Source organism: Diaporthe citri, assembly GCF_014595645.1.
Source record: "Diaporthe citri strain NFHF-8-4 chromosome Unknown scaffold_15, whole genome shotgun sequence".
Classification (NCBI taxonomy): domain Eukaryota; kingdom Fungi; phylum Ascomycota; class Sordariomycetes; order Diaporthales; family Diaporthaceae; genus Diaporthe; species Diaporthe citri.
Window position 1 is genome coordinate 169,505 of NW_025064860.1, and position 15,295 is coordinate 184,799.

Below are 15,295 nucleotides of genomic sequence, written 5' to 3' on the forward strand. Positions count from 1 at the left end.
GCACGCGCAGGTACTTGAAGCACACAGGGATCTCATCTGTCCCGAGGCTCTTCTTGCAAGATCACCCGATCCTACGTGCTTGCCTAGGCATTCTCGCACTTGGCTGCCCGGGTCGGTGCTATGTTCTTGTCCGACCTTGGGATTTCGACCAACCATCCGGTCAACGATCTGTGCTACTCCGGAGCAAGGTGCTGGACAATGCGTGGTGAACTTGCCCATTGTGAGACTGGCACTACCTAGTAGACCCCCAACGTAGGTGGTTTCGAGTCACTGCAGTCCCCAATGCCTGAATTTCAGACCGGCCCCGGGAAGGTGCAGCCGCTAGGGAAAAAGCCTGCCACGCCCTGTCGACGTGCGGGTGCCTGTGCGGGTGTGCGAGGGCGCGGTTGTAGCTGCTGCTGCTGCTGCTGCACCTGCGCTTGCATGCGCCCGCCTGGTGCTGCTCTAGACTGGCAGTCTGGATGCGACTGCCACTCGCCCGACCCCTGCGCGCCTGGCAGATTAAACACATCTCCTTTTCCCTGGGGCCTGCTCATCGCGCATACGCTAGACCCCCGAACCCGAATTGATAAACTTTTCCCACTTCCCCATTATCATCATCTTCCTTCTTCTCTTCCCACCCTGTCCCCCAATCCCGATCCTTCCTTCTCCCCTTTCCCCGTTGTTCAGCGCCGTGCTGTCTTTGCTTCGTTGCGGACGGTGGTTTGCTTTGGGGCTTTTGTTGAGAGAGTCAATTATTTTCTTGTCCCTCCTTTTGTGCCGGCCGTCGTGTCGCGAAAGCTAAGCTCAGCTCAGCTCAGCTCGGCTCAGCTTGGGGCAGAGGTGCTCGCGTCGAACTCGAGCTATGTACGTCTCCGTGCCCGCCTCCCGCAGACTGCTTGCTCCTCGCAATCCCACGGCCTCTATATCGTCTCCCGATCAAGGCCAGCGGTCAATTGTGCTCATGCACGCTTCCGCTTCTCCCGCAGACAAATTCCATGACTGACACCTTCTCCGCAGCAGCAGCAGCATCAGCGTTAGCCGTCGCATCCGCGCTCGCCGAACACCCGAGCCACAATGGACACCGCAGCCTCCGCCACCTTCTACGAGCGGTTGCCGCTCCCGACCATCGACCGGCCTTTCGGGATCCAGCTATGGCCTATCTTTGACAAGGCATGGACTTTTTTCACCGGCTACCCCGTCAGCGAGTTCCGCTTCGTCGCCGGGGAGACGCCCATGTCCACTCTTAAGGAGACCGGCATTTTCGTCGTCCTTTACTATCTCGTCATTTTGGGTGGCCGCGAGCTCATGCGCAACCGCGAGCCTTTCAAGCTCAAGGCCATTTTCCTGGTCCACAACTTCTACCTCACTGCCATCTCCGGTATACTACTGGCCCTCTTCATTGAGCAACTGCTGCCAACAATTGTCCGAGGGGGCATCTTCCATGCCATCTGCGACCATGACGGTGGCTGGACCCAGCCTCTTGTTGTGCTCTACTACGTACGTCTTCGAGTTGCATGCATTTGTTCAGCCCAGTCCCGAAAGCTAACGCCCCTTCTCATAGCTGAACTACCTGACCAAGTATCTCGAGCTTCTTGACACTGTCTTCCTCTTCCTCAAGAAGAAGCCTCTGAGTGCGTATACTATAGAGGCCAACTGCGCTGGAATATGTGTGCCTTGCTAACACAATTTTACGCAGCCTTCCTTCACTGCTACCACCATGGCGCCACCGCTGTATTGTGCTACACGCAGCTGCTCGGAAGTACCTCCGTGTCCTGGGTTGTTATCTCTCTGAACTTGACCGTCCACGTCCTCATGTACTGGTACTACTTCCAGAGCGCACGTGGCGTTCGTATTTGGTGGAAGGAGTGGGTCACTCGGCTCCAGATCATCCAGTTCATCATTGATCTCGGTCAGTCCTTGCCCAGTCGCGAAACCGTCTGTGTGCTGTCTTGGCTAACCAATCGCAGGATTCGTATACTTCGCCTCTTATACCTACTTCACCTCCACCTACTTTACCTGGATGCCCAACCATGGCAAATGTGCCGGCGAGGAGTTCGCCGCTTTTGCCGGCATCGGCGTTCTCACGTCATACCTGGTGCTCTTCATCTCCTTCTACATCGCGACCTACAAGAAGGATTCCAAGCCCAACCACCGCAAGTCGCTCCGCCGCATGTCTCAGGCTCCTCTGCCCGATCCTCACGACCTCGTGCACGGTATGTCCGGCAACAACGGCATCCTGAACGGAGAGGTCAAGACCACTGGTGCGAAGCCTAACGGCACTACCACACGGTCCCGAAAGGCGTAGCGGCCTCGGCGGTTCTCGAACGAGTAGGAGCAATTGGAAATCAACGTCCGGGAAGCGTTGTCTGCGATGGCCGACTCGCAGTCGCCATTATTCAGACCTGGCCGAGATTGAGCGTGCCATCGGTGCCGGGATTCTGGAACTAGAGCTCCCAACCATGGCATGTGATGGGGGCCCTACAGTTGTAATGTAGTATTTTTGAATATCTTATGTACCCGTCGGCGTGATGGGCACCGCGGGACTTGTGGGTGGGTTTGTGGTTCCGGGCACAGGCGCGGTCAAAAATGTGGGTGGCTTACAGTTGATTGAGTGTCGGGACATGCGAAACGATTCATCTGTCCGGGGCGGCCGTATGGAATAGACACTGGGACACGAAGAGCTCGGACGAGGCTCACTGACGACCAAGGTAACGCAGCCGGACTCTCTCCGCCTCACCTTCTTTCGAGGGCGCTGAGAAGCTGTTTTACTATTTTCACAACTTCGCTGTCACATATTGGCATTAGAACTTTCTGTGCCCTGCGCGCCAATCAAGGCGCGGGTGCCAGGATAATGCATAATAATCAGTCTCAAGAGGTAGAAGCACCGGTTTGCCCCATTCGTGGTCCTGTTCGCTCTGCACTATGGTATCGCTGTGATGTAGGATCCTGATCACATGTCAGACTGGACAGGCGACAACTGCCCAGTTGGTTTGCGGTCGGAGGCGACCCAATGCTATAACAATAAAGCACATGGCGCTTGCCCTCCAGGCGAACTTCCACGGTCCACCGGGCGTCCTGGGGGCAAGCCAATGCAAGAGGCCGGTTTCGAGTGCTCTTTGCTGTATATGGTGAAAAAGACGAAGCTGAAGTCTGACAGGAGGCTCATCCATCCATCCAATGAATCATACCTTCCCGCCGAACCAGTGTGGCATGTGAATGTAACCCACCACACCCCAAGGGATCCGACTCTGCTGTAACCACGCCGATTTCCCCTGCATCCGTAGCCTGCGGACCAAGAAAAAAGCAAGAGCCTCGTCCTTTTCGGGAATTCTGGGGCAGGTTGTGTGTTTCGCATCGCAACGTTGGGATTACCTTCTGAGCGTCGCGGTTGGGACCAACGTGCATACCAAGGAGGGTTTTGATTCCTTACTTTTGTGACATTTCACACACCATCAGATAAGCTGTGACTGAACCCTAAGCCCCAAACGCTGGTTGGCTTCCGGAAGCCAAACTTCAGCCGCACGAAAGCTTGTCGTCGAGTGTTCACCCGGGGCCCCTTGTGCCTTTGTCCCTCCGCGTTCTCTCACACCGGAACGGATGTGTGGGTGCCCCTAGCGATTGGTGCACACCGTATCTATCGATCACCATTTGGGTTAAGGTTGGGCAGCTGAGACTCTCACCAACGGGGACAGCCTCTGCATGGGATGAGACTGTTTTGTGTGCGAGAGACAAGAGTGCTGATTGCGAATAGGGGCTCACACTGCAGAAGGCACATTTTGCAGGAGGGTACCGATTGGGTTTGAACACGACGAAGTTACACACATGTGCAAGACGAATATGGGGGTTGCAGAGGGATTAGAAGTCTTATTGGTGTTGGCGTGCTATGTCTCAAGCCTGTTCCTACGCCGGCCTCCTCTCGATCCTCCCGCCGTCATCAACCACCCTGGGTGGAAGCCGGCCGGGAAGAGAATGGCCCCCTCCGGGAAGAGAAAGAGAAAAACCTAAGGAACGCCCTGACGCCGCGACTATGGTATCACACTTTGTGAAGAGAAAAGAAGGGGGGAAAAAAAGAAAGAAAGAAATTGTGCATCATTGCGGCTGTGGCACAACGACCTCGTACTCTGCTCATGATTCGGACTCGAAGAACCAGTACCTAGAGAAGTGCTTGTTAGTGACTTGATCACCAACCAACGGGCCAAGACGGGAAGAAGGGGTTGGTGGTACTCACTGTGCGCTGTATTCGACCTGGAAGGAGGCCGGCATGCCGGAACACGTGCTCGGGGCGCTCCCGCCTGCCGTCTCGACGCGATAGACCTCCTGCAGGCGGCCGGTGGCGCCCTCCTTGGCCGAGAGCTTGAGCCAGGGCACGGCCTTCTCACCCTGCTGACCGGCGGGGGCGTCGGCCGGGGCGTTGACGGCGGCCTTCTTGCTGCAGGGGATGACGCCCAGCTTGAGGTTGTCGGTGTCGAGGGTGAAGAAGGGGGTGGTGCTGTCGAGGAAGTAGTGGTGGCCGCTGATCACGTAGTTGCCCGGGGCCAGCCTGCTGTTGGTCGAGGTCGGGACCAGGTTCTTGGGGTAAGAGGCGGAGGCGGTCAGGTTGAAGGCCATGGACACGCGGGGCAGCATGTTGAGCAGGTCCGGGTAGGTGGCGGCGATGCAGCTGGCGTTGAACAGGGTGGCGACGGCGCCGGTGGCCGTGGGTGCCGCCGTGGTGTTTGCGGTATCGCACGTGTAGTTCTGGGTGCCGCGGCCGATGGCGACGTGCTTGAGGATCAGACCCGGGGTGACGTCTGGCAGGCCCTCGGGGGCTGGCACTTATGTGTTAGTCTCCCTCTTTCCAAGTGAAGTGACCACGGTGTTTTGTTGTCTAATAAACTTACTTGCCACTGGCAGCTTCGCAGCGCTCATATCGCAGGCCGGTGCTCGAGCCATCTGCCTGCCCTCCTGTGTCTTCTGGGCCAACATGTTGAAGTACTGGGAGATATCGCTCATGGCGTCATCTGGCATGGCGGCCTTGACATTGAGGTCTGGGTAAACGGGGGCGGCCAAGACCGAAGCACAGAGTGCCGGGAGGAGGATCGACGAAGCACGCATCTTGATTGCTGCGTATTGGTATAACCCGTCGTGGATGAGTAGTGGGTGAGTGGTGGTGGTGGTGGTGGTGGTGGTTGTGTGTGTGGGGTGAGGCGAGGGTGAGGCTGATGGAGTGTTTGGCTCGAGACTGGTAGGTGGTTCCTTGGTCTCGTAACGTTTTCCCCTTTGGGGGTTTTTTTTTTTTTCTTTTCCTTTTTTTTTCACTCGTGACGGACGTCGGAAAAAGAGACAGACGCAGACACAGAAACAGGAAAACCCAGATACTAGGAAAGCCTTGGACGAGAGACGATTGGAAATCGAGCCCAAAGCAAGGAAAGAACAACCAACAGAGAGACTGAAGGAAATAAAGAGGAAAGAGGAAGGAACAACGAGGAAAGCGAGACTATATGAAAATGGAATGAGTTTCACAGACCGGCATGGTGTTGAGGGGTGTGTGGGAGGACATGCTTTTATCTGTACACTCTACACATGCAGACATGCGAACATGCAGGCTGGCCTGCCTCGATGAGCAGGTCGGCGGCACGCACACATGGCTTGCAGGCCCATAGCAGCAGCAGCAGGAGCAGGGACCAGAGAAGTTGCCCAGAATAGAGCGTGGGTAGCAGCCCGTACGTAGCACGTACATACGGATACAGTAGCCTCTGTTGGTTGCAGGTGGGATGGGAAGCAAAGGTGAAGGATGAGTGGACGGAGCGGCTCATGGACGGCAGGGGTCGTGTCCAGGGAAGGAGCATGTCGGCCTGTCGCTTCCCTCCCCTGGTCCCATGTCCTGCAGGCGCTTGAGCAGCGAAGGAGAAGGGGTGCAGCGACAAAACGAGAGAGGTGTCAAGGCCACACGCGACTGAACTTTTCATTGCTACTACTCTGCACTCGTGCGAGACACATCGGAAGGTTTGTGCGAAGCAACACAGCAGACGAACAGACACAGACAGATAGATGCAGGCCGTCGTCACCACTGGCTCTGTCTGGTGTTCAATCTGCCCGTCAGCCAGACTCTACCACCCACCCTCCTGCCCAGGTTCAGCACCGTATTTACTAACAAGTAGCACCCAGATGCGGGTTGTAGATTGCAAGACTCAGATCAGATGCAGATGAGATGCCGAGTCCCGCCTCTCGCTTGCAGTCTGCCCGGTTGCCCAGTGCCCAGGGCAGTCCCAAGTCCCCGCCCGGCGGTTAAAAAAGAGGGCAGGCCTGACTCTATCTATAGACACCCGCCCGCTAGGCCTTCTCCTCGGAGTACGGAGGCCGGCAAAAGACTGATAAACTTGGACGGGCCAGGCGGGAGCGCGTCCACAGGCCAATCACCGCGCGCCCCCCCTCCCCGGTCGACGGCTATCCACTTTCGGTAACACACCTGGGCTAGCAGCCGGTCTAAGACTGCACCCAAGGTAGTGCGCCGGCGGCTCGCCGTGCAACGTGGAATTTCCCATGCCACCCCGGCCCAGCCACTCTGCCACCTCAGCTGCCTTCTAAGCTTACTGCCTGACTACCTAGACTTGTCTACTTTTACATTGCCGTAGTACCTACACCACGCTGCAACACTCCACCTTGCAGGCGGTCTACCTACAGCACCTGTGGCTACTGGGGGCCTGTACTGTGTGTTGTACACACAGAGTTTTACAGGAGGGCCACACCCGGCCGCCTCAACGGGCCAGCGTCTATTTTGTCTCTGGTCAGCGCTTTGCTGCCCCGCTCATCTCATCTCATCCCCCTCTCACCCTTTCTCATCATTATTAATTATTTCAGTCCTCGCTCGGTCCAAGGCCGTCCGTCGATGGCTTCCAGAAGCAGAGGCGGAAAAGAATAGGACAGGTGAAAATCATTATGTGGAGAAGGAGGCTCATGGTTTGATGTTTGATCTCCGCGACATCTCGCCCCAGATTTCCGGCGAGAAACACAAACTAGTCTATCCTCAGATCTCGGTCCCCAGAATCCCCTCTCAGAGGTTGAGCCAAGATGTCAGTCGGGGCTGATCTGCCGCCGTCATACATACAGGATGAGGTGGGTTACATAGTACATCTATTTATCATAGACGTAGACACCCTCCCTCTTCCCCTCTGCCAGCCCGACATCTACCATGTCCACATGTTCATGCAGCTTTCTAATCCCCATCCCAAAAACCAATTGGTCCGTCCCAGCTAGACGGAAATTGATGGTTGCCAGTTGGCGCCAACGGGCCAACCACCCAAGATCCAATCCTTCAGCTCTCAAAGTCAAAAGATGACCTACATACCCGCCCCTCCCCCTCCGAGCCCTTTGATAGCTCCCACACCTCCCTCCCACCCCGGCACACCCTCTTCGCACCCTCGCTTGCTGTGTCTCGCTCCCGCTGGCCAACCACCGCCGGCACACGCCTGCGCTTAGCAAGGAAAAAATGTCCCTGGCTCATGTCTTGGAACTTGGTGCGAGCCGACAAAACTTGGCCCACGAGACCTCGTCGGAAACAACTGCGTCTCCGCTTGCCACGAACCGAAGCAGCTTTCTGATACGTCGAAACGTCCTCGACGCGTGTCCCAATACCCTCCCCTCCTCGGCCTAGCCACATGAAGTGAACCGTCGAGCTCCGGCAACACCTGCGAGGAACCCGCGATGAAGGGGGCGAATGATTTAGTAAATGTAACACACCATAGGGCCTCCGCGGCCCATCTCCAATCGTAGCAGTAGACACGAGTTGGAAATCCGGCAGAGGGAAACGGATGAACGGTGTCGTCCGCCGTGGCATCTGATTCGCGGTCCTCGCTGGCCTTTTCCCCCTCCACAGAAACACATCTCTTGGCCGATCTTGGCTGGCAGATAGAGACGCCGGGAAGCGCCAACCTGGGGACTGCGATACCGCGCGCAGAATGGTCTGTTTTGCACCCGCTCCACAATGATCCCTGGGACTAATCGGTGCAACCCCCCCCCCCTGGCGGCGATCCCCTCCCTCCACAACAGAAACAGAACAGAACAAAGACGAGGTCGTCTTGACCATCGAGAGAGAAAAACAGGTTCTGCAACCTTGGTCTTTTGGTTTCTTCTTGTTGCCACATAGAACAACTTGTAATTACTATAATATCTACGTCCAATTACTGAGGCCAATGCGACCAACCAACTGGGCACATGCCGGGCTAGGCTTCAAGGCCTATCAACAAGAGTGCTACGGGAGGGGAGGTCCTCGAGCAGTGTGAAGCAGGCGGCAAAGGGCTCTTCCTCTTACACCAGTGGGTGGACATCAGAGCCCACTTGGCAGGACTTGTCAGGCGCCACAAGAACCGCTGTGCTGATCTCAAGAAAGAGTGACGGCCCCTCATGACACCCACTCCGGCCGCCGGCAAATGGCGCGAGGGGCATGCCAACGGTCATGGACATCAGTCATTTGGGGACTGCCCCTAGATATGTATTGACCGCATGCTTGCTTTTGATGGCCACCACATGTGAAGCCAACCCTCCATCCCCCCTCCCTTCCTGGGACCAATCGATGAGATGCCTCTGCGTTAACTCTTTACAACCCCATCCGTGAATGTCCTCACCCATCAACACTCTATATTGATTTCAAGGTTCATTCGTTGCTCATTCGCCAACCCATTCAAGAAGGCTCCGCCCAGTTCACTTGATCCATTACCTGCCCGGCCGAGGGATGTGCGTACTGGACCCTTAACCGCAGACGCAAAGGCTAAGAGTCATACACTGTTAGCAAAAATGCAACATACTTTTTCTAGGCGCGTATTTGCACTTACCCCTTTGACTCCCTGAATCCTCATAGCCTGCGTAGCCTCGGTCCCTGGCGCCAGCTCCGAGTTTGATATGCTGTTTAGCTGCAATTTCTGGCTCTTGGGCACAGCCGCCTGCACTCCGACGTTCGACAGCGGGCCCCCTGACGCGTTCCTAAACCGCGCGACGGCCTGCACAATGCCCTCTGCGTTGCGCTGCGTGGCAATCGTCACCACAACGCCGTTGTTGTTGTAACAGGGGAAGCCTGCCGGTGCTGCTGCTGCTTGCGGTGCGGGAGACCCTGAACCCATCTGGCCGAGGAGATCAAGACCTGAAGACGGCGGCGCCGCGGCACCTGCCGCCTGAGGGTGGCGTAGCCTGTGCAGGGCCGGAGCCGAAGAGGTCCATGATGGCTGACACGTTGGATTGAGGGGCGGGGGTGCCGGCGTTTGATGAAGTTGGCGGCGGTGAGGTCGTCCCACCAAGGATATCAGCCAGAAGATCCGCATTGTTCTGAGAGTTACCGTTGGCAGGAGCCGGAGACGGGGCGCTGTCGCCCATGATATCCATGAGCAGATCTTGTTCCGAGACCTTGATAGGCTTTGATCTCCTATTCGCCTTCTTCTTCTCCTTGGCAGACTTTTCGCCGAGGACACGGTTCTCTTCCTTAATCTGCGGCGGTGGCATCTTTTCGAGGACACCGCGCCGAAGCTGGTCGTGGTCGAACAAATTCAGATACTCGACGGCACGCTGTTGGACCTCGACGTCCAAGCTGGCCTGGTGGTTCTGGAGCAACTTCTTGACTCTCTCGACTTGCGTCGCGTCTGACAGCCTGGTTGTCAATTTGACCAATGCGTTAACGATATACTCCGTGGTGACTTGGGTGGCGTAGTTGCTGTTCAGGACGGTGGAGAACAGGTCAATGATCTCGTGCTCCTTGACCTCTTTGACTAGCTCCTCCTCCTCATACTGCCCACCCCTGAGCAGCACATCACCGTACTCTCCAATACACCATGCTCCTGCCTGTGTTAAGCTCTCCTGGGTGATATCCTTCTTGAGACTTGTGTACAGCTTTTGCACCGCGTATGTCTGGAGCTCGGGGGTCGTCGCGATAAGTCGAATGACAGAAGACATGATGGGTTCCTTCACGTAATTTCCAGCCAACGCCAGGACTCTCAGCATGGTGTCGACGTGCCACCTCTTATTCGGTGCATATCGGTCGGCTGCGATGCCGATTTGAGTTGTCAGGGTGGGCTTGAATTCATTATCCGCGACTTCCAAGAAGGCCAAGAGCTCCCTGATCAGCACCCTAACGTTGCTCTCGTTGATGAGCGTGAAACTGAGGTCAAGGGCTCGCCGCCTAATACTGATATCCGGGTCTCTTAGACACTCAAGGATCGTGTTTCGGTGCCTCTGTACAGCGTTCGGCTCGATTGCGACAACCTTGATGAGAGTGTTGAGTGCGACGTAGCGGATGTTGTTGTCCCTGTTGGTGAGGAACTTGCCAAGGATGTTGACGCCGAGCACCCTTAGACCAGAGTCGGCTTCAATGTCCAGAATCGTTCGCACCGCCTCGTATAGGATCGAGTTACCGACATTCTTAGAGGAGTCGGTGTTTGTCGCAACCTGCGCGAGAATGTCGTTGATCTGCTCGCTGATCTGGGCGTCGCCTCTGGCAAGAACCCGGAGCAGATGCAGGATTTTGACCTGTATGAACGGATCCGTGATGCCCATGACATCATGTTCAGGGGCGTAGCCAGAGGATGCAAGTCCCTTCAGTGTCCTGACCAGTATGGGTACGAACTGCCTGAACTTCTCGACTATGCCCTCCTCTCCGCCCTCCTCCTCGTCTGCCTCGCAGAGACTCGTCACGAGTGTCAGTCCACATAGGAGCACACCATGATTCCTGTCCTGGAGCAAGGCAGTAGCCTTCTCGACGAAGTGTTCCTGCAGGTCTGGTACCTTTCGACATATCCTCATGGCGCAGAGAGCGGCTTTTCTTCGAATGTACGGGTTCGCGGTCGACACCAGCTTTTCGATTTCGGAAAACAGGTCTCGAGACATTTCGATGGAGGCAATGTTGCCGAGGGTGCAGAGGGCGAGTCCGACGACATATTGGTTCGAGTGGCCGAGGTCACTGGGACAATGTGAGCAGAGTGCGTCGCTGGGGGGTTCGCTGCAGTCCAGCATACTTTTGAAGCGAGTTGGTCACCAATGTGAGCACCTCCTGGTTCTCATCCAGTAGCAAGCTTGTGGCCAGATGGCCTAGACGTTTGTCGGCGAAGCGTGGTGACGCGAGAAGCTTGAGACACTCGATCTGACCGAAATGGGTTCTCTCGCCCAGGGTGAAAAGGTATAGCAGTTTGGCAACATTGTTTCGCCTGTGAGGGAGCATCGAGGACTATCATCAGCATAACATCCTGTCCAGTGGCACGTCACTCTGGGAGGACGGTCGTGGGACGGGGCGGGACGGCGAGGGGCAGAGAGCATGGAGCATGGAGCTGCAGGGGGAGCACACACCGGACCTGGTGATCGTGGCTTTCCTCGCGGAAGCTGGCTCGTATGGATGCACTCTCCTTCTGGATGACGGCGCGCTCGTCGGCGATTGTCTTTGCGGCGCGGACGTTCCGAATGAACTGCTTGACTGAGATGTGGCCGTCTAGTGTCAGCGACTTGAGATCCATGTTGGCAGCCCTTGTGGCGGCGATGCGAACAGGGCGTGGGTGTGGTGTTGAATGGGGTCGAGCTCACGGGAGGCCATGATGGGAAGGTTCAACCCCACGAGGGGACCTTGGGGCCGTCAAAGGGCTGCTCGGGTAGCAGAGTCGCACCGGCACTGGAATGGGCGCGCGCGTGTGGTGGCAGTGGTGTGCGTGGGAGTGTGCTCGGACTGAGACACCAAAGAAGTAACGTCTGCTGGAGTGATGATTGCTGCCGCCCAGTCTGCCAGCCTAAAGCGAACTGCACCCTGGCAGCAACAAGGTTAGCAGCTGGGAATGCGATGTCGATTGCGGCGGGCCAAGAAAGACCGCCAAGTGGCTTCCTGGATGCTAGGAGGGCCCACCAGGACGGAGCATGCTTACCTTATCTCCTGGACTTGCTGTGACTATGTATCTAATAAAGGGAATTGGGTCTGGTGCACTGAGCTGGTGCATTGGGTTCCTGGTGAAGCCAACTGTCAGGTTGGAAGCTGACCGACCCCTTTTTCTCACCCCCCTGCCCGTGAGAAGCTGGTCAATGCTGCTGCCACTGAGCGTTGACAGCCGAGACTCAACGAACGAAAAGATGGCAAGTATTCCTACCATCCTCAGCATAGGGCTGGATTCTAGAAATGTTTGAAATGTTTCTAATCGATGTATTTAATTCATGCACATGGCATCGGGAATGTGTCTGGATGCGCCAATACATGTGTATACAAGCCCCCCTAGCATCATCATTTCACATCCGGCCGATGCAAAGGATGCGCCTCCGTGTTCAACACCCACGTATCGAGGTCCACGGTGTCGAAGTCGGCAAACACCAGGTAGAAGTACTTCAGCGTCTCGGCGAGCCAGAAGCTCTCCATCGAGTCCACCTGCCCCGGATCCTCCCTCGACACGTCCCTGAGGCTCGCGGCCCCTATCTTGGTCCTGGTGAGCCGCTCGATGTTGTGGAACATTGTCCACGCCTTGTCCATCCACGCGCTATCGCCCGTGAGCCGGTACATGATGAAGACGCTCTCGATGGCTTCTGGCCGGAGTATGTACTTCTTGTCGTGGAGCGCCAGGATCCCAGGAGTCAGGTTCTGGCTGTTGATCATCTTGTCAACCTCGCTGCCCATGGGGTCCTTGCCGCTGTTGACCCCGAGGTACTGGTTCCTGACAGCGGTGCGCCATTTGACGTCGCTGTACTTGCACTCCGGACCAGTCTGGCTCTCCTTGACGTCCCCGCACGGGATAAACCCAAATATCTCGGGCATGATTCCAGTGGCAGTCGCCCCGTACGCCCAGACGCATCCGTCCGTGAGCTGCACTGCGAGATCCAGCTCGCTGGGCCTGCCGAAGATTTTCGACGCAATGCCAACCATCCCGCCGGCGAAACATGTCAGGTGTTGGCCTTTCGGACTGTTCACCGCGGTTATCTCGCCATCCACGGTTCTCACCATGGCGTCACCCGGGATAACTATCGGGATGTCCTCCGGGTTGGTAGCACGACGCATAAGGTGCTTCTGTGCAACACCAATGAATTTCTCGTACATCTTCTTGGGCTGGTCAAGTGCGCCGCCGAGGATGAGGTACTGCTTGGGGAAGTACTCGTAAAGAGAATCTGACATGCCGCCTAGGGTGAAGGCATTGTCGGTCGTGAACCTTGGCCCAGATGAGTCGATTTGAACCGGCCACATGCCCGGCAGCTTCGTGGTGTCCTGGCCCTTTTCGAACTCGTCCGAGATCCTCTGTACGGCGTCGTAGTATTTCATGTCTCCCGTCAGCTGCGAAAGTTTAGTAAACTCGAGTGACAGTGACCCCAGCTCCGATACCAGCACGGTCCTAGGGTGCCTTTGTACATGGCCGGTCATATAACTGCAATCAGCCCGGTCAGCAAAGATTCATCCTAGCCCGGAAACCTGTGTAGAGGAACTTGCAACTTCCAGTCCCATCTCGCGATGGGCATCCTGTTATCCGTATCAAAGGCACACATCACCAGCTCGCCCACCTCCACCGCCTTCCTCAGCAGGCCCTCGTACTTCTTCCCGCTGAGCTCATACGCGGCCAGGAAGCCACCGAGGTATCTTATCGTGGTCTCAAAGACATTCACCAGGTCGGAGTCCGACCTGGAGAAATCGATGGTCTCCGCCGCCTCCACGGCGGCTTGGAACTCGTCTTCGAGCCCCATGATCCAGAGCGTGTCCAGCGCATCCACCAGCGTCGCCGCCCAACCACCAAAAGGGTTCTTGGGTTTGCCGCCCAGCGGCGTCACCTCGTCCGACATCCACGCATACTTCTTGTAGCCCGCCCAGCTGTGCAGGAAACTGTCCTTGACGGCCTTTTGTCTTTCTAGCCTTTGCTTTCGCGCGGCGTCTGACTCCTGCGGAGTCGCGGCCTGGATCTTGGGGATGCTGCTCCGGCCCGCCTTCACCTCCGGAAGCGCCCGCAGCTCCCCCCCGACCGGGAACAGGTCGGGCAGCTTCCGCCAGCGCTCAGCATCCATCTCGCCTCCGTTTTCTGCGGCGCCCCTGTGGGCGTCACTGACGGGCGCCACGTTGTGGTGCCCCGACTGCGGCTCTTGGCCGGGGACTGTGTGGGAGCCCGGGGAGTGTGCTAGGGGCATCTCGTCGTCGATGCCAAACATCCAGTACATGGCAAGGAGCCACAAGGCCACGAGGAGGAGAAGCGGGCGCCATCGCCGCAAGGGAGGCATCCTGATGCTGAGCTGGCCTCGAATGGGACAAGAGTCAGTTTCAAGACAAGCCTAGATTGCAGTGGAAAGCCGATACACGACAGCTTCACACAATAGTACTCATCCGGGTTCGCGGTGGGAATTGCGACACCCAGACCGACCAAAGGCAGATGACGTGGAGGATGGTTTCACGGTCACCATTTGAAGAGAGCGGGGGCCTTGAAAATGAACGGGTTGAACACCGCAGAAAGCAAGATGCGCCGATCGCGGGCAGTCTCATGTACAAAAGCGGCAGATCCAAGACTGAAATCTGAATGTTGAAGCCCTATCACAAACTCGCCAGGAATGTCTCTCCACAGAGCACGCGTGGACTCGCACTTGGCCGTTGACCAACCCTGCCAACTTCGGGGTTCGACCCGCAGTCGCGGCAAAAGGGGGCCAGGACAAGGGTGCTGTGCTCTCATCCCTGAACGCCCCTCTTAATTGCAAGTATCCCGCAGAAGAAGTCCTGCTGAAAATGCGGGGGCAAGGCTGTCCTCGCATGGGCGTGCCAGGTGACGCATCACGCAAATAAGATGTGGTGACGATCACCGTTGAGCACTGCGTGGCAGCCGAGTGGAAATGTATGCTGGCTGCAGCTTTGGGGGCGGCCTGTCCAGGAATAGGACCTGACTGTCGCGGTCACGACACGCCAGATAATGTGCCGAACCTGTAGGGCTGAAGTTTAGCAAGAAGCTTGTCGCGAGGAAACACTTGGCCCGCGGAGAGTTACTGCTGCTGCACGCGCGCTAGGCAGAACACCGCCACATTCAGCGCGCATCGTGCCCCTGGAACTACCACCACACTGCCACTCCAAGGTTTGACTCGGAGGCCGTCCTGCATGTGGAGGGCATTTGACGTTGTCCCACGAACTTCACCTGTGCCCGGAACATGTTTTTGCAGAATTTAGGCGTGAAGTGGACACTTTGCCCATGCGAACGACAATACTGCCAATTACGTGCCAAAAACAGGCTTGGAATAATGAAATATAGCCTTTACCGATCATTCAGACACGTGGTGCCTCGTTCTACTCTAAATGTCCAAGTGACCAGGGTTCCTAACGCGATAGTAATGTGTGAGAGGTCGGGCCAAACCACTATGCTCAGTCCAGGAC

At 56.7% G+C, this 15,295-nt stretch overlaps 4 protein-coding genes across 4 annotated transcripts; 1 reads left to right on the forward strand and 3 right to left on the reverse strand.

Annotated features, from left to right (window-relative positions):
• Nucleotides 1-1,056: 1,056 nt before the first annotated feature.
• On the forward strand, nucleotides 1,057-2,287 carry INS49_005142 (uncharacterized protein; the record flags this gene model as incomplete). Its single annotated transcript, XM_043165929.1, has 4 exons — nucleotides 1,057-1,479; nucleotides 1,544-1,613; nucleotides 1,679-1,891; nucleotides 1,950-2,287. 4 exons carry the CDS (start codon nucleotides 1,057-1,059, stop codon nucleotides 2,285-2,287), a joined length of 1,044 nt encoding a protein of 347 aa, XP_043017406.1.
• A 1,820-nt stretch (nucleotides 2,288-4,107) lies between these two features.
• INS49_005143 (uncharacterized protein) lies at nucleotides 4,108-5,076 on the reverse strand (the record flags this gene model as incomplete). The annotated part of the gene is made up of 3 exons (XM_043165930.1): nucleotides 4,108-4,135; nucleotides 4,211-4,790; nucleotides 4,863-5,076. The coding sequence occupies 3 exons, from the start codon at nucleotides 5,074-5,076 to the stop codon at nucleotides 4,108-4,110; spliced, it is 822 nt and encodes a 273-aa protein (XP_043017407.1).
• A 3,565-nt stretch (nucleotides 5,077-8,641) lies between these two features.
• Nucleotides 8,642-11,450, reverse strand: INS49_005144 (uncharacterized protein; the record flags this gene model as incomplete). The annotated part of the gene is made up of 5 exons (XM_043165931.1): nucleotides 8,642-8,728; nucleotides 8,793-9,128; nucleotides 9,187-10,903; nucleotides 10,959-11,147; nucleotides 11,287-11,450. The coding sequence occupies 5 exons, from the start codon at nucleotides 11,448-11,450 to the stop codon at nucleotides 8,642-8,644; spliced, it is 2,493 nt and encodes an 830-aa protein (XP_043017408.1).
• Nucleotides 11,451-12,199: 749 nt separating this feature from the next.
• INS49_005145 (uncharacterized protein) lies at nucleotides 12,200-14,163 on the reverse strand (the record flags this gene model as incomplete). Its single annotated transcript, XM_043165932.1, has 2 exons — nucleotides 12,200-13,325; nucleotides 13,442-14,163. The coding sequence occupies 2 exons, from the start codon at nucleotides 14,161-14,163 to the stop codon at nucleotides 12,200-12,202; spliced, it is 1,848 nt and encodes a 615-aa protein (XP_043017409.1).
• Between the last annotated feature and the right edge of the window lie 1,132 nt (nucleotides 14,164-15,295).